Consider the following 26951-nt stretch of genomic DNA (forward strand, 5'->3'; position numbering starts at 1 on the left):
TTTGTGCCCCCACCAGAGTTGAACTTTAGCTCCACTGTGTTAAAAAGTACTCATCATTAGATCAGTCCTTCAAAACATTGTAAATTACAGCTATTAATGCTGAATGTACATACTTTGAACAGGGCAGTGGAAACTGTATGCGCTCTCAACGTCCACATTCACCTAAATAACCACAAATCGTTTTGGACCAACCATTGTAAGAATGGGACACCTCCTTAACACCTGCACTCATCTAAACACCAACAAAACAAACAGCCAATCATTTAGCTAACAAATCACAACCTGAAAATCACTGAGCCTGGCGTGTGAAACAGCAGCATAATAGCAACGGGTCCTTTAAACCAAATTTCTGTGTTAATAGGGTATCTCAAAATCTACACTTGCCTAAATACCAGCAAAGCATAAAGTCAATCATTTTGAACCAAAAAAAAGTGTGAATTCATAAGACAGATGTTCACCATCTGAACTTGCCGACACTATGGCCTTTTTCGATAGGTTAGGCTAGTTAATTGATGAAAAATAGTTTTCATTTACACTCATTGAGGAAGTTGTAAGTTGGCTGACAAGCTGACAGGGCACGGAGCTGGAAGTATAGGAAGAGATGGGTATGTTCTACCTCAAAGATGTCCATAAACTGAAATAGTGATTTAGTGATATTGAACTTAAAAGCAAAGTAGGCATATGGTGGATGGGATGATGGGACAAGGGGTAGGAAAAGCAATCAACAGCAAGTTTGGGACATTTCTGGGCTGGTCTAATTTCTGCAATAGTTGCACCCATTTGTCAAATCTGGTGCAGTATCATTTACTGTAACAACCAAGCTATCTGAATAATGTCTCAGCTGCCGCCTCCAATTTTCTTTCAACCTCTGCTCCTGGTAGTCTTGACTTGTGTAATTGGGCTGTAGTTTTTGACGGAAACATTTCCCCTACAAAAGTGGCTTTTGTTGACTGCAATCCCTTTAGCGGAGGGCTTCAACAGAGAAGCATCATGGGGCCCCGGAGTAGGAACTCAGGGCTAATTTCCTCCACACTGAGACAAACTGTAGCATTCCAAATGCTGCTTGCCCCTCAGATGTCTAATTCAGCATAGACCAGGGATCATTCCTCAAGTCAGCCTGATCTGTTACTGTCCCAATAAAATTCTCAACCTTCGTTCTCCGGGGCCTTCCACCTCCCTATCTTTGTAATATATTTTAGCCGATTAACTGTTAAAAGATCTCTGATCCAGGGCAGCATGGTGGTGCAGTCGTTAGCACTGCTGCCTCACGGCGCCGACGTCCCAGATTCGATCCCGGCTCTGGGTCACTAGAGTTTGCACATTCTCCCCGTGTTTGCGCGGGTTTCGTCCCCACAACCCAAAGATGCGCAGGCTAGGTGGATAGGCAACGCTAAATTACCCCTTAATTGGAAAAAATGAATTTGGTACGCTAAATTTATTTTAAAAAATGATCTATACAGTTCACCTTCACTTCTTTTTTCCCCCACTATTGGTGGCCTCATCTTCAACCAAATTGGTCCTAAATTCAGGATTTCTCTCTAACTGCCTCAGTCTGTACCTCCCTATCTTTCCTCTTCCTCAAAAACCTTCCTTGAAAACATCTTTTTGACCAAGCATTTAGCCACCCATTCTAATCCTGGTGTCATTTCTGTCTGATTATGTTTTGGGACATTTTCCTACATTAAGTATGTTTTAGTATGTGTACAAGTTGTTGATATAACACCAGGCATCAAACGGAGCCATCAGGAGCAATTCAGCAGGATGTGTGGCTGATAACAAAATCTCAGTGTTGTTACCAATCCCACTGACAGACATACTGAAGTACTTCGAAAGTTCAGTCTGCAAGTAGTAAGAGCTGAGACAGTGACCAACGCAAAATGTTTTTTTCTGGGGAAGAGCACAGCACCGCAACACAGCTGGGCTTCAAACCACAGAGCAGGTCAAAGAGAACCGGATCTTATCTGAATTGCCAAAATAACTCCACTTCAAACATCCAATTTTTAAAAAAAGTGGCCCAGCTTGATGTTATTATCCTCCACTCTCGCCTCTCCCCTTTTTCCACAAAGTCCAGGTCTCAAGCGCCACTCCCAAATAGAGAATGAACCTTCTGTGTTTCCTAAACATCTGCAGCAATTTGCGCAGTTCTAGCTTTTGCTGACCGAGAATTAATTGCCTGTGGTATTTTTGAGTGGTGCAAGTCAGGGATAGAATTCCCCCACTTCCCCATCTCCTATCCACAGCAACCCCCCCCCCCCCCCCCACCATTTTCCTATTCCAATTTGCACACCATTACCACCTTGAAATTCGTAACTGTTCTCATTTCCGTTCTCAGTAGGTACTCTTGTCCTAACTTTCCCTTTCACTGTCCTTCTGGAGCTATTTATCGGAATGTGACGTATGTTCCCTTAATCCATTTCTTTCCCAAATGGTTCAAACCAGCTCAGTATATTAAATTAGTTGTGCACCATCATTGTGACTGGCCCATACTCTGTTCAGGTGGTCATTTACAGCACCATGTGGGAGGGGCCATCACCCAGTGCGGAGTCCATGGACTTGTTTGAATTCTCTTCTGCTCCTTTCTGCATGCAGGCACTTCTCTTTGTTCCTGCATGGCCAGACTGCCATTGGATAACCAGGTCAGGGACAACTACCAGGTACTGCCAGAGCACCAAGGATCCATTTGGAGTACATTGCATTTAGAAACAGTTTTGTGTGAGGTGGGGGTTTGGGGAAATGGGGAATATGGTGGCGGGTCTGGTTTGGTACCTGGCGGCAACTGTACCAACATTCGGCCTACTCCAAAGAGGTCATTAGTGTAAACAGTGCGACAAACCTGAGTGTATGTTGGAAAAATCGCTGCACACCTAGTAGTAGTGAGCAGCCTCATGACCACTTAGAGTGCATGCCTTTCATTCCCTTGTGCCAGCTAATAACCCCACCCGCCCGATTTGTTTCGGAAGTGGGTGATCGCGTAGAGGAATCAAAGAAAACAAAATAAAAACATGCATGTGAGGTTACCATTGGCCTCCTGGTTTTCCCACTTGTACATAACCAGGGCAGAACCCTGACTACTTACTATCAGACTATTTCCCCGGTCAAACCTCATCTTCACAATCTCACCAGCTGCTTCTCCAAAACTGAGAAAGTTTAAGTGGGGGCCACCCCACCTCTGTCCTGCTCCCTCCCCACTGCACAAAAGACATGCATGCCACTGAAAGCGGCTAAAAAATTTTCAACGGTGGCAACCAATTTTCCATGGACATCTCAATTGGCCCCAGCCATTTCATGGGGCAGGTTGAAGGCTGATTTTAAAAAAGAAAACAAAAATATCTAAGGAGGGGTGGATGGTACTAGGGGCCTCCCTACAAAGTATCTATTCGAAACTGAAAGCTGTCCAATTGTGATACACGTCACGGTAGGAGCCATTTTGCTTGTTGTTGGGGAGGCGGGGAGAAAACTGGCAGGACTTTGTTCAGATGAGGTTTGACCGGAGCCGTCCTACCCCGACAAGACTGAATTGCAGGCGCTGCTCCCTCAGTGTCATTTGTTGATCTTTGAGGTGATGATTTTCTGTACCTGAACGTCGATTATCCGCTGCTTGGCATCAATGGCCTCCTGCATGTTGGCGTGGTCTTTCCTCAACTCGTCTTCCACCACCATTAACCTGTGGGCAGAGGCAAAAGGCAGCACAACTCAGCAATCGGGGGAAGGCATGGGGTGCTGGTAGAGGAGTCACTGACATTTACATTCATTTCATGGTTAAGCCTTCGTGTCAAACCACAAGTGCATCCATAAAACAAACTCCTTTCTTTGGAAGTTACTTAGGCCTCAGCTGAAGTATTGTGATCAATTCTGGGCTTCAGGATGCCAAGGTCTTGGAGAGAGTGCAGAGATGATTTATGGTATAGGAGACACCAGTTATGTACAGAGACTTAGACTAGGTCGGATTGGTGTCCATAGAGCAGGGAAAGTTAAAGAGGAATTTAAGAGAGGTACTCATAACCATGGGCTTTGATAAAGTAAGTAAGCAGAAACTATCTCTACTGTTCAGTAAGCAGAGGACATAGATTTAAGGTAAAATAATTGGCAAAAGTGCTAGAGGGGTACTGAGGAGAATATTAAGCAGCTGTTATGATCTAAATACATTGCCTGTAAGGGAAGCAAATTCAATAATAACTTTCAAAAGGGAATTGGGTCTATATTATAAACAGAAAAATGCAGTGAGGCTATGAGGAAAGAGGGGAGTCGGGACAATGATTCCAAGGCATAATTCAGCTAACTCGGCTTTGCAACTTCTCTGAGGCCTTGACAGCTAAGGCCTAATAAGCTATTTGTAAAGGTTTGGGACTTTGGTGCAAAGTGAAGGCTCCTAATGCCAAGTTTCAGATAAGCAGCTGAGATGACTGAATAGTTTCCATTAGGCCTCAGGTGAACTAAATTTAGAGTTCTGAAAGGAAAATCGATGTACAGAGAGATCTGGGTGTTCAGGTCCATTGTACCCTGAAGGTGGCTGCGCAGGTCGATAGAGTGGTCAAGGCATACGGCATGCTTTCCCTCATCGGAAGGGGTATTGAGTACAAGAGTTGGCAGGTCATGTTACAGTTGTAGAAGACTTTGGTTCGGCCACATTTGGAATACTGCGTACAGTTCTGGTCGCCACATTAACAAAAGGATGTGGATGCTTTGGAGAAGGTGCAGAGGAGGTTCACCAGGATGTTGCCTGGTATGGAGGGCGCTAGCTATGAAGAGAGGTTGAGTAGATTAGGATTATTTTCATTAGAAAGACGGAGGTTGAGGGGGGACCTCATTGAGGTCTACAAAATTATGAGAGGTATAGACAGGGTGGATAGCAAGAAGCTTTTTCCCAGAGTGGGGGACTCAATTACTAGGGGACACAAGTTCATGGTGAGAGGGGAAAAGTTTAAGGGAGAAATGCGTGGAAAGTTCTTTACGCAGAGGGTGGTGGGTGCCTGGAATGCATTGCCGGCGGAGGTAGTAGAGGCAGGCACGATAGTGTCATTCAAGATGTATCTAGACAGATACATGAATGGGCAGGGAGCAGAGGGATGCAGATCCGTAGAAAATAGGCAACAGTTTTAGATAGAGGATCTGGATCGGCGCAGGCTTGGAGCGCCGAATGGCCTGCTCCTGTGCTGTAAGTTTTCTTTGTTCTTTGTAAGACTAGAAAAAAGGGAAGGCCGGTGAGAAGCTCATGGTGCTAAAGTCCTGGAAGAATAAATTCAGTGTAGAAGACAGTACATTTAGACCAGGTCTCACCCATAAGGATGTAAAGAGGAGGCAGAAGGAAGGATTGAATGGTCCACTCCCGTTTCTATATAATGACTTGCATAACAGGATCCACTTGTGGCCTCAAATATATCTCCGCATCCCTTTACTGGTCTTCAAGGAGTTGCCCATGACTTGGTTAGTTGGCCTTGCCTCAGGCAAGATTCACTAGAGACTGGAACACATGATCAAGGCTCCACTTCATTATTGAAGTGTCAGTTTAACATCCCACCTGAAAAATAAGACCCGATCTACTCTGCTAGGTGGGACTAAATTATTCTATGACATGAGATGAGCAGGGGGTAGTTGTGGTCAACATCTATTCCTCAGTCACTATCATTAAAATATAACCTGATCGTTACAGTGCTGTTGTAGCGCGTTTTACAGAATACAGTGCAGAATGAGGCCATTTGTCTCATCGACCCTCCGAAAGAGCACCCTCCTTAGGCCCACCCCCACCCTATCCCTGTGATATTTGGACATGAACGGGCAATTTGGCACGACCAAACCACCTAACCCACAAATATTTGGACTGTGGGAGAAACCGGAGCACCCGGAGGAAACCCACAAAAACACAGGGAAAAGTGCAAACTCCACACTGACAGTCACCTCAAAGTTGGAATCGAACCTGGGTCTCTGGGGCTGTGAGGCAGGAGTGCTAACCACTGTGTTTGCTCTGTACAAACTGATTTTCCCATTTCCTACATTGTAACAGTAACTACAATTGACTGTAAAGCACTCTGGGATATCCTGTGAATGTGCAAGGCAGCATAGAAATGCAGGTCTGTCTTTTTTTTTTCTTGAACTCTGCATTATGCAGCTCAAAATTTATTTTTAGAGCCCATTTGCAGTTACTTACATTTCAAAATCATGAATGCCATCTGCCATTCAACTGCTTGAGTTGCTAAGTATCTGTAGGCTTCGTTGAATGCTTTTCTTTCCTCACAACATCCTGTTTTCCCATGTAGTTTGGCACCATCCACCAACATATGTCTTCCTTATATGATAGCATGGCTTTGAGAGTGGTTTTGTACTCTCGGGCGCCTGGTTGCTGTGGTATCAAGCTCATTCCATATCATTGCAGCAACAGACAAGCCATACTTGTGCGAAAGTCACATTGTGTGTTTTTTTTTGTGGCTTGTAAAAGCAGTGATGTGCAGTGAAAAAATATGAATTTTTAGCTCCTTTCTTGGCCTTGGGGCATTTCAAAATGTTTTACTGCCAATTAAATACCTTTGAAGTGTACTTGCTGCTGTAATGTAGGAAACGCAACAGTTCATTTGCACATAGCAAAATTCCACAGCAACGTGATAATGACCATACATAATCTGTTTGCGTGGTGGAGAGGGATAAACATTAACCAGGATATGAGTGGGAAATTCCCAGCTCCTCAAAATATTGTGGTTGGATCTTTTACATCAGAGTACAGGGCTACCATTGGATTTACTATGGCAGTTTGGTGATTTCAATTCAATTTTTAAAAATTTGGAAATGAAAAAACTGGTGTCAGTAAAAAATGCTTATGTAGCTGTTGTATTGTTGTAATGCCCAACTCATTCCTTGTAAGGAAGGAAACCGAGTGTTCTTACCAGATCTAAGCTTGTCTGTAGCTTCAGCCCCACCTGTGAATTGGCCTCGTGAGCCAGTCAATTGTCTCAAATCACAGTCATGGTTCAAGAAGTGGACCAACAACACCATCTTGGGGACAGCTGGGATAAGGACATACATATAAACATACATGGCCTTACCTGCAATGCCACACCATGAGAATTAATTGTAAAAAAATAATTAGCAAGAATGGATGGCATAAAAAGCATCTGGCCTGATTAGTTTGACCTTTTGAAGCAAATCTTGGCCTCCCCACAGCCTAACAAATCATCCAGGTTAACACGGACCATCCCAAATCAACAAGGTTCAGCGGGAATACTGCATTGTTCAAGGTGCCGTCTTTCGGATGCAATGCTAAGCTCCCAGCTCCCAGCTGGGCATAAAAGAATATATACTGAATAAGAGAAAGGAGGTTCTCCTCAAGCCGCCTTCGGTTATTTACTTCTCAACCAAATACATTGATACATAGATTTTGGAGCAGGAGGAAGCCTTTTGGCCCTTTGAGCCATTCATCACGATCATGGCTGATCATCCAACTAAATAGCCTAATCCTGCTTTCTCCCCATAGCCTTTGATCCCATTCACCCCAAGCGCCTCTTGAATATATTCAAATAATCTGATTTTCTTTCATGATGTTGGTTATCACCATATCGCTGATTGTGAGAGCTTGCTGTGCACAAATTGGCTGCCGCATTTCCTAGTTTACAAGTGACTACAATTCAAAGTACTTAATTGGCGGTAAAATGCTGAGATTGTGAACGATGTTATTGAAATGTAAGCCTTCCTTAATGCATATCGAGTGAAAGTAAAGTCGATGTCCTATTGACTGAGGAGGAACTGGCAATGCATTTCTTACAGGTCTCGAGATGACTCGAGATGATCAAGGGGCTTGTCGCAGATCTGATAAAAGAATGGAATGCCATGGTGACTTCACCTGAATCAATGAGATTGTTTAACAGCCCATCCACAGACCAATGGCTCTGAGAAAGCGACATTCCCCTTGCTGAGTTTCTGTGTCCAAGTCCTGGAGTGGGGCTTGAACCAATCCTATGAGGTGCAGATGCTACTGACTGCCCGTACAATGAGAGAATGAGGGAACTAGGAGGGTTAGTGACTATTTGGGTGGAATTTTCCTTTGGATTGGCCTTTTGTGTAGTGCTGGAATATGTGAAAATTGTGTGTACTTCCGTGCAAATTTTCCATTCATTGACATCAATGGATGAAAAATTGTGGGCAGTGTCCTGCTGAAAGGGAAGCTCTGGTGTTAAGGTGGGGACTATAAAATGCCATTTTCTATGTTTCTGTTTATAGTTAATACTATCAGGATTTCAGTCCCGACTGCCTACTCGTCAAGGGTTGATCAGGAGACCTACCGATGACAGTTTTTTGTTAACCAGATTAACATTAACATGAAGAATTGTTCTTGCCTTTTGTTTCCATGGAGTCAAAGGAATTTACTGACTTGTGTCTACGAGCTGCTCTTTCTGAAAGTTCCTGACATCTGTTTCACAGATGGAACCAGAGAGGCTAATGATTGATTACTGCCACAAACGCAATCTGTCCAATATTTCAGTGGCAAAATTCCATCATCCTCACACAGAGCATTTAACTCTAGCAAAAGCAAAGTACAGTGGATTCTGAAATTCCGAAATAGAAAATACAGGAAACCCTCAGCAAGTCGGGCAGCATCTGTGCAGAAAGAAACCGAGGGTGTGATTCTCTGATTCAGAGATTTAAGTGCTCCCATCAGTGGAGAATAGGAACATTTTTGGGGAGCACTGGGGAGGTGCAATTCAATCCATGTAAATGTGCCAGTATGCTGCTGACATGCAGCTCAAGCCCTGATTTCCCCAGTGATTTGGGAGAAGAATCCCATTGTGAGCTATTAAGTGCTCCACTCACCCCAGACCCTCATTTCAGCCAAAAGATGCTGAAAAAGACCTTTGTACCACTTCCTTGATGCAGACATCCACAGGATATTGGACGCCATTGAGGAGAGGAATGGCATCCTTTTCCCCAGGGTGGGGTGGAAACACCAGCCAGCTGCAATGAATCAAGCCTAGGGTGAGGTAGTAGAGGCAGTGAGTCCTAACAAAGTGGACTGACATGCAATGGAGGAATAAATGAATGACTTTCCAACAGTTTAGGTGAATAACTACCTGTGAGACCCTGGCATCACTCTCGTCCCTGACATCTGTCCCCAACCCTTATATGCCAGTAACACTCCACCTACCAGTATGTCCCTCAACCCACCCTTAAGGAGGTCCCCCTAAAACTGGCATGTCAGCATCTTTCTGTGTCCCCAAGGATAAAGCAGGCCAGAATCGAAGGGAGTGTCAGAAGACGGGTGAGGGCATGCCCGAGATATGGGTCCACACCCCGTTTGAAGAACAAGCCATGGAAATCGCAGGGAGGCTGGGGAGCGAGCAGTGGCTGACCTGGAGTTTGGCATGCACTGACGTAGTGAGAGATGTCCTATCTTAATTGAGACCTTCATCTCCCAATGCCCTGTCCTTCCCAACTGCTGACCTCATGTCCTTTGTCTTCCAGGATTTCCATCAGATGAGGCTAGGCTGTCTGGGGTCGTCGCGCCCCCTCTCCCCCTCCCCACCACACACACCTCAGAACATCCTGGAGCAGATCTCCGGGGAAGATACCCGACTTCTCAACACTGCTTTCACCAGCGCCACCCACCAGCGCAAAGACTATCACCTCAGTGAGAGATGTTGAGAACTAGGAGCAGGATTAGGCAATTCCGCCCCCTTGAGCACGCTTCGCCATTCAGTACGATCATGGCTGATCTCATCTTGGTTTCAACTCCAGTTTCCTGCCCTTTCTCTGTAACCTTTCAACCCATTACTAATTTAAAAATTTGTATAGCTCCTCAAATTTACTCACTGTCCCAGCATCCACCGTACTCTGGGGTAGTGAAGTCCACAGATTCATGGCCATTTGAGAGAAGTAATTTCTCCTCATCTCTATTTTAAATCTGTTACCCTTATCCTAAAACTATGACTTCTCTTTCTAGATTGTCCCACAAGACGAAGCAACCACACTACGTCTAATTTTGTCATTACCTTTTATCATCTTATATATCTCAATTAGCTCTCCTCTCATTCTTCCAGACTGTATAGGCCTAAACTGCTCAATCTTTCTTCATAAGAACCGCCTCTAATGGAACTACACCCTTCCTCAAATAAGGGGACCAACACTGTACACGGTATTCCAGGTGCGGTTTCACCAATGCCGTGTAAAGTTGCAACAATACTTCTCTGCTTTTATACTCTTTTATTCCTTCAGCCATAAATGCCAACATTTCATTTGCCTTATTACCTGATGTACCTGTATACTAGTTTTCTGTGATTCATGCACGAGGACACCCACATTCTGTTGCAGCGAAGTTTCTCGCCAGTTAGATAATAAGATGCCTGGGTCGGCACGGTGACGCAGTGGTTAGCATTGCTGCCTCTTGGTGCTGAGGACCCTGGTTCGATCCCGGCCCTAGGTCACTGTTTGTGGAGCTTGCATATTCTCCCTGTGTTTGGGTGGGTCTCATCCCGTAACCCAAAAATGTGCAGGCTAGGTGGATTGGCCGTGCTAAATTGCCCCTTGATTGGAAAAGAAAAAAGAATTGGGTACTCTTAACTTTATTTTAAAAAAGAAAATAAGTTGCCTTTCCAGTTTTCCCAAACAAAGTGGATTATCTCACTTACTGTCAAGTTTTGGCCCACTCATCTGATCTATCTATATCCATTTGTAAATTTCTTATTTCCTCATTGCAACTTTCTATCCCACCCATTTTAGTGTCATCTGCAAATTTGGTTATAGTACGCCTTTCCCTACATCTAAGTCATAATATAGATTGTAAATAATTGAGGTTCGAGAACCGAACCCTGTGGCACCACACTAGTTACATCTTGCACCAGCCCCTGTAAAGAGCACACTATTTAAGCCCACACCTCCACCCTATTCCCAGTAACCCCACTTCACCTTTTTGGACACTAAGGGTAATTTAGAATAGCCAATCCACCTAACCTACACATCTTCGGACATTACGCTTTAGCCTGCTGCCTGGTTGGTTCCACAACATATTGGTCCAAGAAACAATGTTTAATATATTCAATCAATATTCACTCGAGGCTACCTGTACACATTTGATTAATTCAGTCTGTACGCATATTAAAATCTCCCATGATTATTGTGTACTTTTCTTGCAAGCCCCAGTATTTCCTGCTTTATGCTGTACCCCACTGAGGAACTACTTTTTGGGGACCTATAGATTACTCCTACCAGGGACTTCTTTCTCTTCCTATTTTTTATTTCCACCCAGACTGATTCCACGTCCTGAAATCCAGTGTCTATATCATTTCTCACTACAGCACTGATCCCTTCCTTTTCCTTTCTGTCTATCCTTCCAAAATACTTAAAAAATATATATTTTATTCAGGAATTTTCATGAAACGTAGAACATACAGTGCAGGAGACCATTCGGCCCATCGAGTCTGCACCAACCCACTTAAGCCCTCACTTCCACCCTATCCCCGTAACCCAATAACCCCACCTCACCTTTTTGATCACTAAGGGCAATTTATCATGGCCAATCCACCTAACCTGCACGTCTTTGGACTGTGGGAGGAAAACTGGAGCACCCGGAGGAAATCCACGCAGACACTGGAAGAACGCACAGACTCCGCGTCGACAATGACCCAGCGGGGATTCGAACCTGGGACCCTGGCGCTGTGAAGCCACAGTGCTAGCCACTTGTGCTACCATGCTGCCCAAAGTGGGCAAACAAAAGCAGAAGAAAAATCGTACAACATAATAACCAAAACCGACTTTCTGCCCCCCCTCCCTCTCCCCACCATCACCCACTTTTCCTATCCTCCCTTGCCACCCCCCTCCCCACACTTTTGCTGACACCGCAATCCTCTAAGAACAATAAGAAGTCTTACAACACCAGGTTAAAGTCCAACAGGTTTGTTTCAAATGACTAGCTTTCGGAGCACTGCTCCTTCCTCAGGTGAATGAAGAGTTGGGTTCCAGAAACATATATATATATAGACAAACTCTTATCATCCTGTCAAAGTCTTGTCTTATCCTACCAACTGTCCTGTCTTGAGACAATTCACACCTCTTTAACCTGTGATTATCCCTCTCTCCAGTTGCTGTCGGGACCTGTAAAGACTTAATTACCTGCACAGACTCTCATTCAAAGTATCGTCTTGCATCATTGACTTCGTCTTTTTTTCTGTTTCTGGAACCCACCTCTTCATTCACCCGAGGAAGGAGCTGTGCTCCGAAAGCTAGTGATTCAAAACAAACCTGTCACTTTAACCCGGTGTTACTGTGCTCACCCCAGTCCAACGCCGGCATCTCCACATCATGGCTCCTTAAAGAAGTCAATGAACAGCTTCCACCTCCGAGCGAACCCCTCAATCAAACCGAAAGCCTTCTCCGCGTCCATCGCCACCTCCAACCCCTGTCCGATCAGAGGCATCTTAATTAGCCTCCACATTGACTGACAGCTGCCTCCATTTCACGAACCCTTTTTGGTTCTGGCCTATCATCCCCCCCGGACGCAGTATTCAATTCGCAACGCCAGCACCTTCGCCAGGAGCATGGCGTCTACATTCATAGCGATATCGGGTGATATGACTCATACTGCTCTGGATCCTTGTCCTTTTTCAATATCAGGAAATAGAAGCCTGCAATAGTGTAAGGGGGGGGGGGGGGGGGGCAGGGGTGGTCCTCTCTCTCTCTCTCTCGCCTTGTTGCATGTCCTCGCCAGCAGTGGCCTCAGGTTCTCCCTTGAACATCTTATAGAACTCTACCAGGAACCCATCCGGGGCCTTCCCTGCCTGCATCGTTCCCATACTTTCCATCACCTCCCTCAGCCCGATTGGGGCCCTCAATCCTTGGACCAACTCGGCAATTCTGGGAATCTCCAACCCATCCAAGAGCAGCCGGACTCGCCCACTCCACATGGGGGTTTAGATTCATATAATCTCTATAGAACGCCTCAAACACACTATTCACTCCCTCCGGGTCCAACACTACCCTTCCCATCTCGTCCTTTACCAATCTTCCTCGCCACGTCTTGTTTACTCAACTGGTGGGCCAGCATCCTGCTCGCTTTCTCACCCTATTCATATACCACCCCTCTGGCTCTCTGCAACTGCCCCACTGCCTTCCCCGTGGACACTAATTCAAACTCCATCTGGAGCCTCTGCCTCTCCTTCAACAACCCTGCCTCTGCGGTCTCCGAATACCTTCCGTCCACCCTCAGGATCTCAACTACCAGTCTTGCCATCTCGCCCATTCTGCCTTTCCCTATGCACCCGAATTGAAATAAACTCCCCTCTAACCACTGCCTTGAGTGCCTCCCATGGTGGCCGTGAACTCCCCCGTATCATTGAGCTCTACATACCCCCGGATGGCTGCCCTCACCCGCTTCATCTGCCAACAAGCCCACATCCATCCTCCCTGCGGGCGCTGGCACCCCCCTGGTCCGCTCCCAAATCCAACAAGTGCGGGGTGTGGTCAGAGACCACGATTGCCGAATACTCGAGCTGACCGCCCCTGCCAGCGACGCCTTGCCAACACGAAAAAGTCAATCCAGGAGTACACCTGGTGCATGGGAGAAGTATGAAAATTCCTTTGCCCTCAGCCTCCCAGCTCTCCATGGGCCTACTCCCTCGCCTCCCAACATGTGTTCCATAAACCCCTTTAGCTCCTTCGCCACAGTCGACACCTCACTTGAGCTTGGCCGGTTCCCAGCTCCATAACCGTATTAAAATACGCAATGATCAGCCAATGCGAGTCCAGGTCAGGAATCCTCCCCAGCATCTTGTTCATGAAGTCTACATCATCCCAGTTTGACCACTGGCATCCCCTCCAGCCTCCCACTCGATATCACAATCCCACCCAACCCATCCCTGACCTGCCACAATGTTCCCCACTCAAAAACTTATTCACCAATACTGCCCCCCCACCCCCCTCGTCTTCATATCCAGTCCCGAGTGGAACACCTGCCCCACCCATCCTTTCTTCAACCTTGTCTGGTTCCCTATCTTTAAGTGCATCCCCTGCAAAAAGGCCACCTCCGCCTTCAGACTCCTCAAGTTGTGCAAACACACGTGACCATTTGATGCATTCAGCCCCCTAATGTTCCACGTGACTAGCCTGGTCGGGGGAGTCCCCACACCCTTCCCCTGCCAGTCAACCATATCACTTTTTGGGCCAGCCTCTGGCCCGTGTCACACAACCCCAGGTCCACTTTCGGATGTCCACCATCATCAATTCTTTTCGAAATGCTCCACCAACCTTTTCAGCAACCCTCCCCTGCGCCTACCTCCTGACAACCCTCACTGCAGTCCTGTTAACTAGCCCGTCCAACTAACATGGTGGCCCCTGCCCAAGGCCTCCAATCTCACTACCCCCCCCCCCCCCCCCCCCCCCCCCGTCCACACTCCCCCAAAAAGCAGAAAAATGTACACTCACCCTTTATGTTCCCCCATGAAAGGCCTGCCCTCCAAAAACCCCATCAAAACAAAAGAAACACTTCCAAGGGGAAATGTTTTCAGAGAACAAAGAAACACTCACACAGACTCCTGAAGTTCAGTGTCCTTCTCCTGCCAGTCCATTGTCTCTCCATTGCCTCTTGTGGCGTGCCAAAATAATACTCGCACTTCTGGAAAGTGACCCAGAGATGGGCCGGGTACTGCACCTCAAACTTCACTCCCTTCTTAAAGAGGGCAGCCTTGACCCCATTAAACCCGGCTTTACTCTTCGCCAATTCTGCACCCAAGTCCTGGTACACCTGCAGCTCGTTCCCTTCCCAGGTGCACTTCCTCATCTGCCTCGCCCACCAAAGGATCTTCTCCTTATCCAGAAAGCGGTACAACTGCACCATCATCGCCCTTGGCGGCTCACCCGCTTTCGGCCTCCTCAACAGCACCCTGTGCACTAAGTTGACCTCCAGGAACCGGTCAAAGACCACCTCTCCCATCAACTGCTCCGATATTTTGCCACGTACGTGCTGGCCCTCCGCACCTTCAGTGCCTTTGGGCATCCTCATGATCCTCAAATTTTGACTTCTTGAGGGGTTCTCCAGATCCTCCACCTTCTCCTTCAGACTCTTCCGGGTCTCCCGCATCACCACCAATGAGGCCAACTGCTTCATGTGCTCCCCCACTACCTCCTCCATTTTGTGGATCACCTGGCCCTCGGACTCCAGCCTCTGCTCTACTCTTGATCTCTTCTTTCATCAGCTGCACCACTTTGGCCTGGTCTTCCAGGTCCTCTTTCCTCTGCTTAGCGTTCAAAAAAATCCACTAGCTGCTCCGTTGACCTTGCCCTCTGCCATCCTATCCTGTGGCACACCACGCAGACTCTCCTGTTCCAGCAGTTCTCTTCTTGCCCCACTCCTAATTTGAAGATCCAGCCACACCAATACCATTGGAGTTACATCTTCTCCAGGAACTTCTACTCTTTCCATCAAAAACTTCGCCCTTGGATGGGGAAAAGACCAGAAAATACCGCATTGAGCGGGAGCTACCAAATGTGTGACTGCTCACTCCATGGCCACCGCCAGGAGACCTCTATCCTTCAGAAAAACTGAGTCCCCTTGGATATTTAACTCTTAGACTTGAAACCATGTCTCCGTAATCACCACCAAATCATACCCCATTATCTTTATTTTTGCTGTTAACTCGTTTTTATTCTGAACGCTTCGTTGAATCAAATATAAAACCTTTAAGTTTATGTTATATTTTAAAAATAAATTTTAGAGTACCCAATTTTTTTCTTTTCCAATTAAGGGGCAATTGAGCATAGCCAATTCACCTACCCTGCACATCATCTTGGGTTGTGGGGATGAGACTGACGCAAACACGGGGAGAATGTGCGAACTCCATACGGACAGTGACCCGGAGCCAGGACCAAACCCGGGTCCTCTGCACCGTGAGGCAGCAGTGCTAACCACTGTGTCGCTGTGCTGCCCTAAGTTTGTGTTATCAAATTACCCTACTCTTGCATGACTTCCTTGGTGCAGTATGACATTCACACGTTCTGACCCTTCCTTTTATTTTCTAGTAATGTGACGAATGAAGGATTTTAGGAATATTGGCTTCTAAATATTTGGGGCAACTTAAGAGTTGAAATCCACGGGTTATAGTGTGTTGGACTGCAGTGTTCAAATTTTTAAAAAAAAGAAGAATTTTGCGTTGTAAAGGCCTGGTAGCTTTTAGGAGGTAGAAGGTGAAATTGACCAAAGGAATGTGGGGCTGGATTTTCCGGTCACTGACGTCAAAATCGCGTTCGGCGATGGGCCGGAGGATCCAAATTCCTGACAGAACCGGGGGGGGTGCTGCTTCTGCGATGCTCCACCCCCTCCAAAGCACCGCACCATGGATCCACGGCCTCAGGCCATTGCCTGAGGTCCGTGCCTGATGCTCTGCCCCCGACCGGCCAAGTTCCCATTGGCATGGGTCTCTCATGGTCTCCCCCATCGGGAACTCAGCGTGGTGGCTCCGGGCTCAGTCCAGCGCTACCGCAGCCGGGTGAGAGCTGATCCATGGGTAGGGGAGACATTATTCGGGGCGGTCCGGGGATCGCGAGCCGGCCGAAGGGGGGGACTATTTCTCTGGCCGGGTCTGCGAGAGGCACTGCAGGTCACCACTGTATGCATGTGAGGCCACTGACCTGGCAATTCTCCAGGCCGTATTGGCAGCTGGAGCCAGGTGCGCTGCCTCCCTGCTAGCCCCCAGCATAACGGGGAATCAGTGGCCATTTTGCGCCAGTTTTCCACCATCGTTCCCATGCCGGTGTGCGGACAGACATAGTCTCCAAATTGGAGAATCCAGCCCGTGATTTTTCAGTCTGGACTAATGTACTGTGATTTGACTGGGGAAAGTCCCTGGAGAGTTAATGCACTTTCAGACTGCAGAGTTAATCTGTTTTTCAGTCGGGTGGAGCCAAGGAAATCAGAGAGTCAGTTTTGGAGAGGGCTTTGGAGAGAGAGAGGAGTTGAAGTCTGATCTGACTGACACTGAGCCCACAATTTTGATAAAGTAAGATCGTTAGCTCAAGAATTTAAAGCAGAGCAATCTTGTTTGGGGATAAGGAAGAAGCTGAAACACGCTAGTTGAACCAGTTGTTTGACAATATTTAGCCAGAATCTGAAGGGATTCTAACAGGAATCAAATCTGTTTTGTAAAGCAAGTATTAATTACGCATTGCCAAGCTGATTTTAAGATAGATTGAGTGCTGTATGTTTATTTTCTTGTTGTTTATTGAGTAGTAGCATTTCAGGGGTAATATTAAGTTTTTGGGTGTGAAGTCAAAAAGTTTTGTTTTAAAAGTACCAAATTCCTATTTCTTCATGCAATCATTATTGGTGCAAATTATTCTTTTCAAACAGTCTTACAAATAAACTAAAATATTAGGGGTTCCATCTAGTATTCTAGCCACTGTTGGTGTCTGGCCTGGTAATAATAACAATCAACCTCAACACTAACCAGTACTCCTACCTTCTCCTTTGGTTGCAGTTGCAAAAACCCCCCTGGGTGTGGAAGCGATTACTCGGGATGGTTAACAAAGGGAGATTAAAGCAAAACTTTTGGATCTGGCAGAGAAGCTGCAGTGAATCTTATCTAAAGAGTTCGGAAAGTAGAGAAAATATATAGCTCAATATTTAAATTTGCCAGAGACAACCTGAATCATTAGAATTTGCTAGAATTCAATTACAAACAGAAGTGAAGAAATTGGAAATAGAAGCAAAGAAAAAGGAGAGGTTGGGAATGACAAAGGAAAAGGAGAGATTAGCAATGACAAAAGGAAAGAGAGAATTTGAACTTCGGAAACTGGCACTGCAAGGAGAACATGAACGTAGAAGGTTGGAGTTAAAGGCAGAAGCTGAGGAAGGTCGAAAGAAAGAAGAAATACTTACTAGTCAAATGCTTAGGAGGAATATGTTTAAATATATTCAAGAATTACCAAGATTTGATGAGAAAGATGTGGAATCCTTTTTCATCTCATTTGAGAAAGTGGCTAAATGGATTGGGTAGTGTTGGTTCAAACAGTCCATTGAGACTGCACCAACCCTACAAAAGAGCATCCTACTCAGGCCCAATCCCCTGCCCTATCCCTGTAACCTCACCTAACCTTTGGACACAATTTAGCATGGACTAACCACCTAACCTGCACATCTTTGGACTGGAAGAGGAAACCGGAGCACCCAGATGAAACCCATGCAGACATGGGAGAACGTACAAACTCCACACTGTCACCCAAGGTTAGAATTGAACCTGGGTCCCTGGCACTGTCAGGCAGCAGTGCTAACCACTCTGCCACCATGCTTCCCCCCTCCAATGTGGAAGAGCAAAGAGTGCTGGACAGGCAGCAGAAATGGCCGATGATTTTGAATTGGCTCATAAAATGAAGTTTAGTTTTCAACATCAATTTAAATCTGTAAAGGACAGAAACTGGGGAAATTAGAAATCCACAGGATATCAATGCAAAGGAGGTTTACTTGGTGATGTTAAGGAGAGTGTGCCTCCGAGTAAAAAGGAAAACTATGATAGTGGAGGAGAGAAACCTAAGTGTTTTCATTGTAATAAAGTTGGACATATGAAGTTGCATTGTTGGTGGCTTAAGAAAAGTACTGAGAAGGCAGACTCTGTAAATCAGGATAAGCTAGTGGGGTTTATTAAAGTGGGAGGAAAAACCATTGGCCCAGTGGAAGAGGTGCAACAGAGTGTAGAGCCTGTTCAGAGGCTGATGGATGTGCAGACATCAGAACATTTAAAGTATTTTATTTGTGAGGGTAAAGTTTACTCGCGTACAACGTAGGTAAGGAGATTAAGACCGTAAGGGATGATGGCGCATTGGTTAGCACTGCTGCCTGTGGCGCTGTGGACCCGAGTTCGATCCTGGCCCTGGGTCACTCTTTGTGTAGAGTTTGCACATTCTCCCCAAATCTGTGTGGGTTTCACCCCCACAACCCAAAGTTTGCAGGTTAGGTGGATTTGCCACACTAAACTGCTCCTTAATTAGAAAAAAATAATTGGAAACTCTAAATTTATATTAAAAAATATATATCTTAAGGGATAGAGGAGCAAGTCAATCTTTAATGGTGAGCCAGCTTTAAGTACTTCCAGCTGCAGAGGCCCAAAGTAGAGATGCCCGTTATCCCCGCAGCTGTTCGCCCAAGCCATCAAACCTTTAACAATCGCGCTTAGAGTGTCAAAAAATTGGAAAGGGATCTGGAGATGAGAACAGAGCACAGAGTCTCTCTCTATGCAGGTGACCTGCTCATCTATATCTCGGACCCACACAGCAGCGTGGAAGGAATCATGACACTCTTGATAGAACGTAGAACAGTACAGCACAGTGCAGGCCCTTCAGCCCACGATGTTGTGCTGACCATTTATCCTAATCTAAGATCAACCTAACCTACACCACTTCAATTTACTGCTGTCCATGTGCCTGTCTCAGAGTCGCTTAAATGTCCCTAATGACTCTGACTCCACCACCTCCGCTGGCAGTGCATTCCACACACCCACCACTCTCTGTGTAAAGAACCTACCTCTGACATCCCCTCTATAGCTTCCTCCAATCACCTTAAAATATGTTCCCTCGTGACAGCCATTTCCACCCTGGGAAAAAGTATCTGGCTATCCACTCTATCCATGCCTCTCATCACCTTGTACACCTCTATCAAGTCACCTCGCTGCCTTTTTCGCTCCAGTGAGAAAAGCTCCCTCAACCTTTCTTCATAAGACATGTCCTCCAGTCCAGGCAGCATCCAGGTAAACCTCCTCTGTACCCTCTCCAAAGCATCCACATCCTTCCTATAAAGAGGCGACCAGAAATGGACACAATATTCAGAGTGTGGTCGAACTAGAGTTTTATAAAGCTGCAGCAAAACCTCGCTGCTCTTAAACTCAATCCCCCTGTTAATGAAAGCCAACACACCATACGCCTTCTTAACAACCCTATCAACCTTGTGGCAACTTTGAGGGATCTATGTACGTGGACCCCAAGGTTCCTCTGTTCCTCCACACTTCCAAGAATCCTGCCTTTAACCCTATATTTAGCATTCAAATTCGACCTTCCAAACTGAATCCCTTCACATTTATCAAGATTGAACTCCATCTGTCACTTCTCAGCCCAGCTCTGCATCCTGTCAATGTCCTGTTGTAACCTGCAACAACCCTCAACACTATCTACAACTCCACCAACCTTCGTGTCATCGGCAAACTTATTAACCCACCCTTCCATTTACTCATCCCCAAGTCATTTATAAAAACCACAAAGAGCAGAGGTCCCAGAACAGATCCTTGCGGGACACCACTGGTCATCGACCTCCAGGCGGAATACTTTCCATCCACTACCACTCGCTGTCTTCTTTCAGCCAGCCAATTCTGTATCCAGACAGCCAAATTTCCCTGTATCCCATGCCCCCTAACTTTTGAATGAGCCTACCATGGGGAACCTTATCAAATGCCTTACTGAAATCCATATACACCACATCCACTGCCCGACCTTCATCAATGTGTCTCGTCACATTGGAGGAACTTCTTCACCCAAAGGGTTGTGAATCTATGGAATTCCTTGCCCAGTGAAGCGGTTGAGGTTCCTTAATTAAATGTTTTTAAGATAAAGATAGATAGTTTTTTTTGAAGAATAAAGGGATTAAGAGTTATGGTGTTTGGGCCGGAAAGTGGAGCTGAGTCCACAAAAGATCAGCCGTGATCTCATTGAATGGCGGAGCAGGCTCGAGGGGCCAGATGGCCTACTCCTGCTCCTAGTTCTTATGTTCTTGTCACATCCTGAAAGAATTCAATGAGGCTTGTGAGGCATGACCTGCTCCTCACAAAGCCATGCTGACTATCTTTAATCAAACTATGTTTTTCTAAATAATCATAAATCCTATCTCTCAGAATCCTTTCCAATATTTTGCTCACCACAGGCATAAGACTGATGGATCTGTAATTCCCAGGGGTTTCCCTATTCCCTTTCTTGAATAGGGGAACAACATTCACCTCCCTCCAATTATCCAGTACTACTCCAGAGGAGAGTGAGGAAGCAAAAGATCATCGCTAACGGCGCAGCAATCTCCTCTCTCGCTTCCCGTAGTAACCTTGGGTATATCCCATCAGGCCCAGGGGACTTACCTATCCTGATGCTTTTCAAAATTTACAGCACATCCTCCTTCTTAATATCAACCTGCTTGAGTCTATTAACCTGGTTCACACTGTTCTCATGGGCAACAAGGCCCCTCTCTCTAGTGAATACTGAAGCAAAGTATTCATTAGGGCCTCCCTGATCTCTTCAGACTTGAGGCACAAGTTCTCTCCACTATCCCTTATCGGCCCGACTCTCACTCTGATCATCCTCTTATTTCGCACGTAAGTGTAGAACACCTTGGTTTTTCCTAATCCTTCCCGTCAGGGCTTTTTTGAGCCCCTTTCTAGCTCTCCAAAGTCCATTTTTGAGTTCCTTCCTGGCTACCTTGTAACCCTCGAGAGTCGAGTCAGATCCTTGCTTCCTCAGCCTTTCGTACACTTCCTTCTTCCTCTTGACGAGAAGCTCCACTTCTCTTGTCATCCAAGGCTCCTTCACCTGACCATTCCTTCCTTGTCTCAGTGGGACAAAACAATTCAGCACTCGCAGCATGTGCTCCTTAAACAATCCCCACATTACTGTTGTGAATTTCCCCAAGAATAATTGTTCCCACTTTATGCTCCTCAGCTCCTGTCTAATAGCAGTATAATTTTCCCTCCTCCAATTAAATATCTTCCCATACTGTGTGTTCCTATCCCTCTCTATGACTATGGTAAAGGTCAAGGAGTTGTGGTCACTGTCACCAAAATGCTCTCCCACCGAGACATCTGACACCTGGCCTGGTTCGTTGCCGAGCACCATGTCCAGTATGGTCTCCTCCCCCCCCCCCCCCCCCCCCCCCGTCGGCCTATCTACATATTGAGTCAGGAATCCTTCCTGTACACACCTGACAAAATCTGCTCCATCCAAACCATTTGCACTGAGGAGGTTCCAGTCAATATTAGGGAAGTTGAAGTCACCCATGACGACAACTCTGTTATTTCTGCACTTTTCGAAGATATGACGCCCAATCTGTTCCTCTTTCTCTCTGCTGCTATTGGGGGGGTCTACAGAAAACTCGCAATAAAGTGACTGCTCCTTTCTTGTTTCTGACTTCATACTGACTCAGTAGACAAATCCTCCTCAACTACCTCCTTTTCTGCAGCTGTGGAGCACTCCCTAATTAACAGTGCCACTCCCCCTCCTCTTTTACCTCCCTCCCTATTCTTCTTAAAACATCTAAACCCCGGAACATCTAACAACCATTCCTGCTCCTGTGAAACCCATGTCTCCGTAATGGCCACAACATCGTAGTTCCAAGTACTGAGCCATGCTCTAAGTTCATCTCCCTTATTCCTGACACTCCTTGCATTGAAACAGACACACTTTAATCCATTCCACTGAGTGCAACTTTGCCCGATCTGTCCTTCCTCACAGACTTGCTGAATACTATTTCTGCCTGTTCAACAGCTACCCTATCCTCTGATCCATAGCTCGAGTTCCCACACCCCTGCCAAACTAATTTAAACCCTACCGAAGAGCTCCAGCAAACCTCACACCCAGGATATTGGTGCCCCTCGGTGGTATCCCCCACCACCCACATCCTACAGGACGAGCATGCAACTGCCCTAGCTTCCATCCCCTTATACCTTACAGAATATAGCTGCACTGTGGACCAACTGGTACGCCGCCCTCCGACTCTGCTCCCAGTCAGCTGCACACTCTGTAAACTCCCGGCTCCCTTCACGCTCTTTGAGGAAATGTAGGAAATGAAATTAAAGGAGCACCTTACTCCCTCCTCACCAAACTCCCACTATAACACTTAAATGCACCCAAATTCAGCACTCCCTCAAGTCACCAAACTCCCACTGTAACATTCAAATGCACCCAAATTCAGCACTCCCTCAGTCACCAAACTCCCACTATAACACTCAAATGCACCCAAATTCAGCACTCCCTCAAGTCACCAAACTCCCACTATCACACTCAAATGCACCCAAATTTAACACTCAGTGCAAACAAAGTCAGCACTGTAGCTGGCTCACCTTTATACTGTGACTCTAGTCTCTGAAAACTGGACTAATCCAATTAACTAATTAACAAGCTCAAGCTGCAAGTAGCTACAAGTAGAACCTTTGTTTAAAGCTGATTGAAAATTCAGCTTCTTCTAAACAACAGCTTGTAGGTGAATGCTCCACATTCCATTTTCCCAATCCCCAACCTTTACCTGCCCCACCTTCTGTCCTCCCAGCCCTGTGTCTGTGGTGGGAGTGGGAATATCCAGGGGCCTTTTGCTGCAGGCCCCCTCCCGGGGTGAAAGCCCTGCTGCCTGCCTCTGTCCTCCCGCCCCTCTGCTGGAGGTGGGAGTGGGACCACCTAGGGCCTATTGCCTTGCCCCTCCCGGGGTGAAGACCCTGCTGCCTGCCTCTGTCCTGCCACCCTTCTGCCTGAGGTAGGAGTGGGACCATCCAGGGCTGCAGGCCCAGCCTTCTGTCCTCCCACCCCTCTGTCTGAGGCGGGAGTGGGGAAGCTTTGGACGTTACCTTGGGCCCCTCGACGGCTGAAGAACGCTGCCCCACTGTTCTGCAGGGCATTCCCTTGTGGCACCTGTGCTTAAGGTGTCCCGTCCCTACCTCCTTCCCCTTTTATTGTTTTACGCACGGCCAGGTCGTATCAGGGGTGGGCATAGTCAGCACCTCTGGGGCATCCTCCACTCTGCCATGGACAGGGCGGCCAAGCACTTATGCGGTGGTGGCAGCCTCTCAACCTTCTGCTGCCTCTGCGGCCCCCATGCCCTTCCGCCTACTAATGCGGCAACTGGGGGTGAAGTGCTATGCCCACCACACCATGACCATCGAGGCGTGTACCCGTGCGATGGCCGGGGTTGTCGGCCCCTCGGCCATCGTAGCCGCCTGCCGGATGTACGGCAAGGCCGTGTTTTCCTGCGGGCCGAGCAGGCGGTCTACCGGGCACTGGAAAGGGGGCTCACGGTGGGCGGGACACACATGGCGGTGGACCCGCTGGAGGCCACTGCTGAGCATGTCACCCTTTCTAACGTCCAGCCCTACCTCACCACCGAGCTCCTCCTCCCCATCTCAACCTATTGGGGGAGGTCAGGTCCGGGGTGGCACCACTGACGCTCGGCCTTCAGGACCCCTCCCTCCGCCATGTATACTCCTTGCGCTGTCAGGTTTTCATCCACCTGACCCGGGAGGAGGTCACGGAGGGAGGTTTCGTGGTCTCCCACCAAGGGGAGGACCACAGTGTGTTCTGGTCAGCGGATGGCATGCAGTGCCATGCCTGCAGAGGGCTGGGGCATCTCCGCCGCAACTGTGGGCAACACGGGCGGAGACGTGACCCCCCCGAGTGCTCGTTCCGCCCGGTGGAGTTTTACTCCCCGGTCGCCTCCTTTTGTTCGTCGCTGGGGGCCGGCGGCAGCCACCAGAGCCCGTATATATTCGGGTCGTGGGCGGGCGACGGCGGGGAAGGCTCCCAGCTCACCACAAACGTGCAGACGATGCCAGGGGTCCCAGGTTCCATCCCGGAGCTGTTCTTGGGGGTTTTCCCGGGTCTCTCCGAGGGCCCAGCATCGACGGAGGAGGCGGGGTCGGAGACGCTGCCGCCCACAGACCGTGAATTGTGGGGGGAGCCTGTGAGGGACCCGCCTGAGGACGATCATGGGGGTGGGATCCACTCGGGCCTCGGGCTAGCCAGTGGGCCCGTGTCGCCCGCCACACTCCATGTGGTGGGGGACTCGGGCTCAGATGGTGACCGCTCGGAGGAGGAAGGCTGCTCCGTGATGGGTGAGGAGCAGGATTTAGACACTCTCTGCAGTGAGGCAGAGGGCGCCCTCACACCCGGCGCCGAGTCTCCCCATATCTCCTCCGGAGAACTCCGAGCATTTTTGAATAAACATCATGGTCACCAGGACTGTGTGCGGCTGGCCCTGGACAGCTGGGAAATCTGGGGCTGCTCCTCGTGTCCACCCACGTCTATGCCAGAGAGGGAGCAGCGCCAAGCTGTTCTGTTCCTTTCCGGGGTCCTGAGGGAGTGGAGGGGGCGTGACTGGTGACGGATACACGGATAAACTACTGACCTGGAGGTAACCATAGCCAGCCTCAACATCAACGGCAGCAAGGACGCACATTGCCGTTTCCAGTTCTTCTCTATCCTTCGAGACAGAAAGTACGGGGTGTGCTTCCTGCAGGAAACCCACGCCATTCCAGGTGACGAAGCTCAGTGGACCCTGGAGTGGCAAGGGGGGGGGGGGGGGGGAAGGGGGGGGGGGGGGGGGGGGGAGAGAATGCAAGAATCCCAAAGATAGTACTGCAGAGAGCGTGATCCATGGGAGGCCTAGCCCTCCCACACCTACAATATTACCACTGGGCAGCGACCACAGAGAGAGTGAAGGGATGGGTAAAGGAGCCAGAAACCGAGTGTGTGTTTATGGAGCAGGGCTCTTGCAGAGGGACCTCCCTCCGTGCCCTAGCCACGGCGGCATTCCCGTCCCCACCTAATAAATATTCTACGAGCCCAGTGGTGGTAGCAACACTGCAATCGTGGAACCAACTGCGACAGCATTTTCGTTAACTAAAATGTCCGATAAAGCCCCCATCTGCAATAACCACAGGTTCACGCCGGCAATTATGGATGCCGCCTTCAAAAGATGGAGACAGGATGGGGGGGACGTTGAAAGTTAGGGATTTTTATACCTACAACAGGTTAACAATGTTCGAAGAGTTGACAGAAAGATTCCAGCTGACAGAGAAAAACAAGCTAAGGTACCTACAAATCAAAAACTTCCTATGAAGGGAAACAAGGACATACCCACAACCATCACGACAATCACTGCTAGAGGATCTGGTGGAAGTGGACATCTCCGGGAAGGGGAACTGTGGTGACATGTACGGGCCACTGCTAAGGGGGGGCCAACACCCACCTGGATGAGACGAGGGAGAAGTGGGAGGAGAACTTGGGGTTTGAAATAAGGTGGGGACTCTGGAGTGAAGTGCACAGGGTCAACTCCACCTCCACATGCGCAAGGCTAAGCATAATGAAGCTAAAAGTGGTATACAGCCTATTTAACCATTGCCCAAATGAGCAGGTTCTTCCCAGAGGTGAAGATTTAGTTGTCAGTAAACCTGTTTGATCAGATGGTTAGTGGTTAAAGGTGCTGGTTTGAATACCGCCTGAAGTTTCCCTACTGCCTGATAAGTGTGATATGTACAGCAAAATTCAACTACATCCTTGTGCAGTCCAGGCCAACAAAAATATTGTTGTATTTTTGCTTGAGTTTTCCTTACTCAACTGATCTCGTACTGGAACCTTGTGTGTTAGCCGCAAAACCTCTTTTTTCCTGCAAAACCTCTTTTCTATAACTCACCAATAATACCACTTGATGAACTTCTGCCCATTTCTCATCTGCTTGAATATGAAGAAGCCTCCATTTTCTCATCAATACTATTTCTAATGTTATAACACTCTGGTGTACACTCAGATTCTATTTCTGTACATGCTTTCTGATATAACTGCTTTATCAATGAATCTTTCTGTTGCAATTCGACCAAATTGCTTGAACTAAAGATATTGGCTTCATCCACCACCTACAAGTGGATATCCATATCTGTTGACTGTAATGGATAATTGACTACTAGATTTCCGGTGGCAATTCCATTAAGAAACCAAGCTAGAGTCACAGACAGACTCTCGGCGATTGTGGCAAGGACTAAACAACATAACGGGCTACAAAGCGAAGCCGAGCAGTATCTCCGGCAGCAGCGCACCCCTCCCCGATGCACTCGATGCATTCTGTGCTCGGTTCGAGCAGGGAACCAACAATCCGCTGTCGAATGCCCCAGCAGCCCATAACTCACCCATACCCACCATCGCAGCTTCCGAAGTCAGATCGGCCTTCCTGAAAGTGAACCCTCTGAAGGCGACGGGCCTGGACG

The 26951-nt window shown here is 47.6% G+C and overlaps 1 protein-coding gene across 2 annotated transcripts in view; it reads right to left on the bottom strand.

Moving 5' to 3' along the window:
* LOC119976187 (ras/Rap GTPase-activating protein SynGAP-like) overlaps positions 1-26951 on the bottom strand; it is a 506239-nt gene that overhangs the window by 332993 nt on the left and 146295 nt on the right. For both annotated transcript variants that reach the window (XM_038816494.1, XM_038816493.1), the window contains exon 13: positions 3577-3664. In XM_038816494.1, the coding sequence (XP_038672422.1) occupies positions 3577-3664 (88 nt within the window). The remainder of the gene's footprint in view (positions 1-3576; positions 3665-26951) is intronic.

This window comes from Scyliorhinus canicula, chromosome 13 (assembly GCF_902713615.1).
Source record: "Scyliorhinus canicula chromosome 13, sScyCan1.1, whole genome shotgun sequence".
NCBI lineage: Eukaryota > Metazoa > Chordata > Chondrichthyes > Carcharhiniformes > Scyliorhinidae > Scyliorhinus > Scyliorhinus canicula.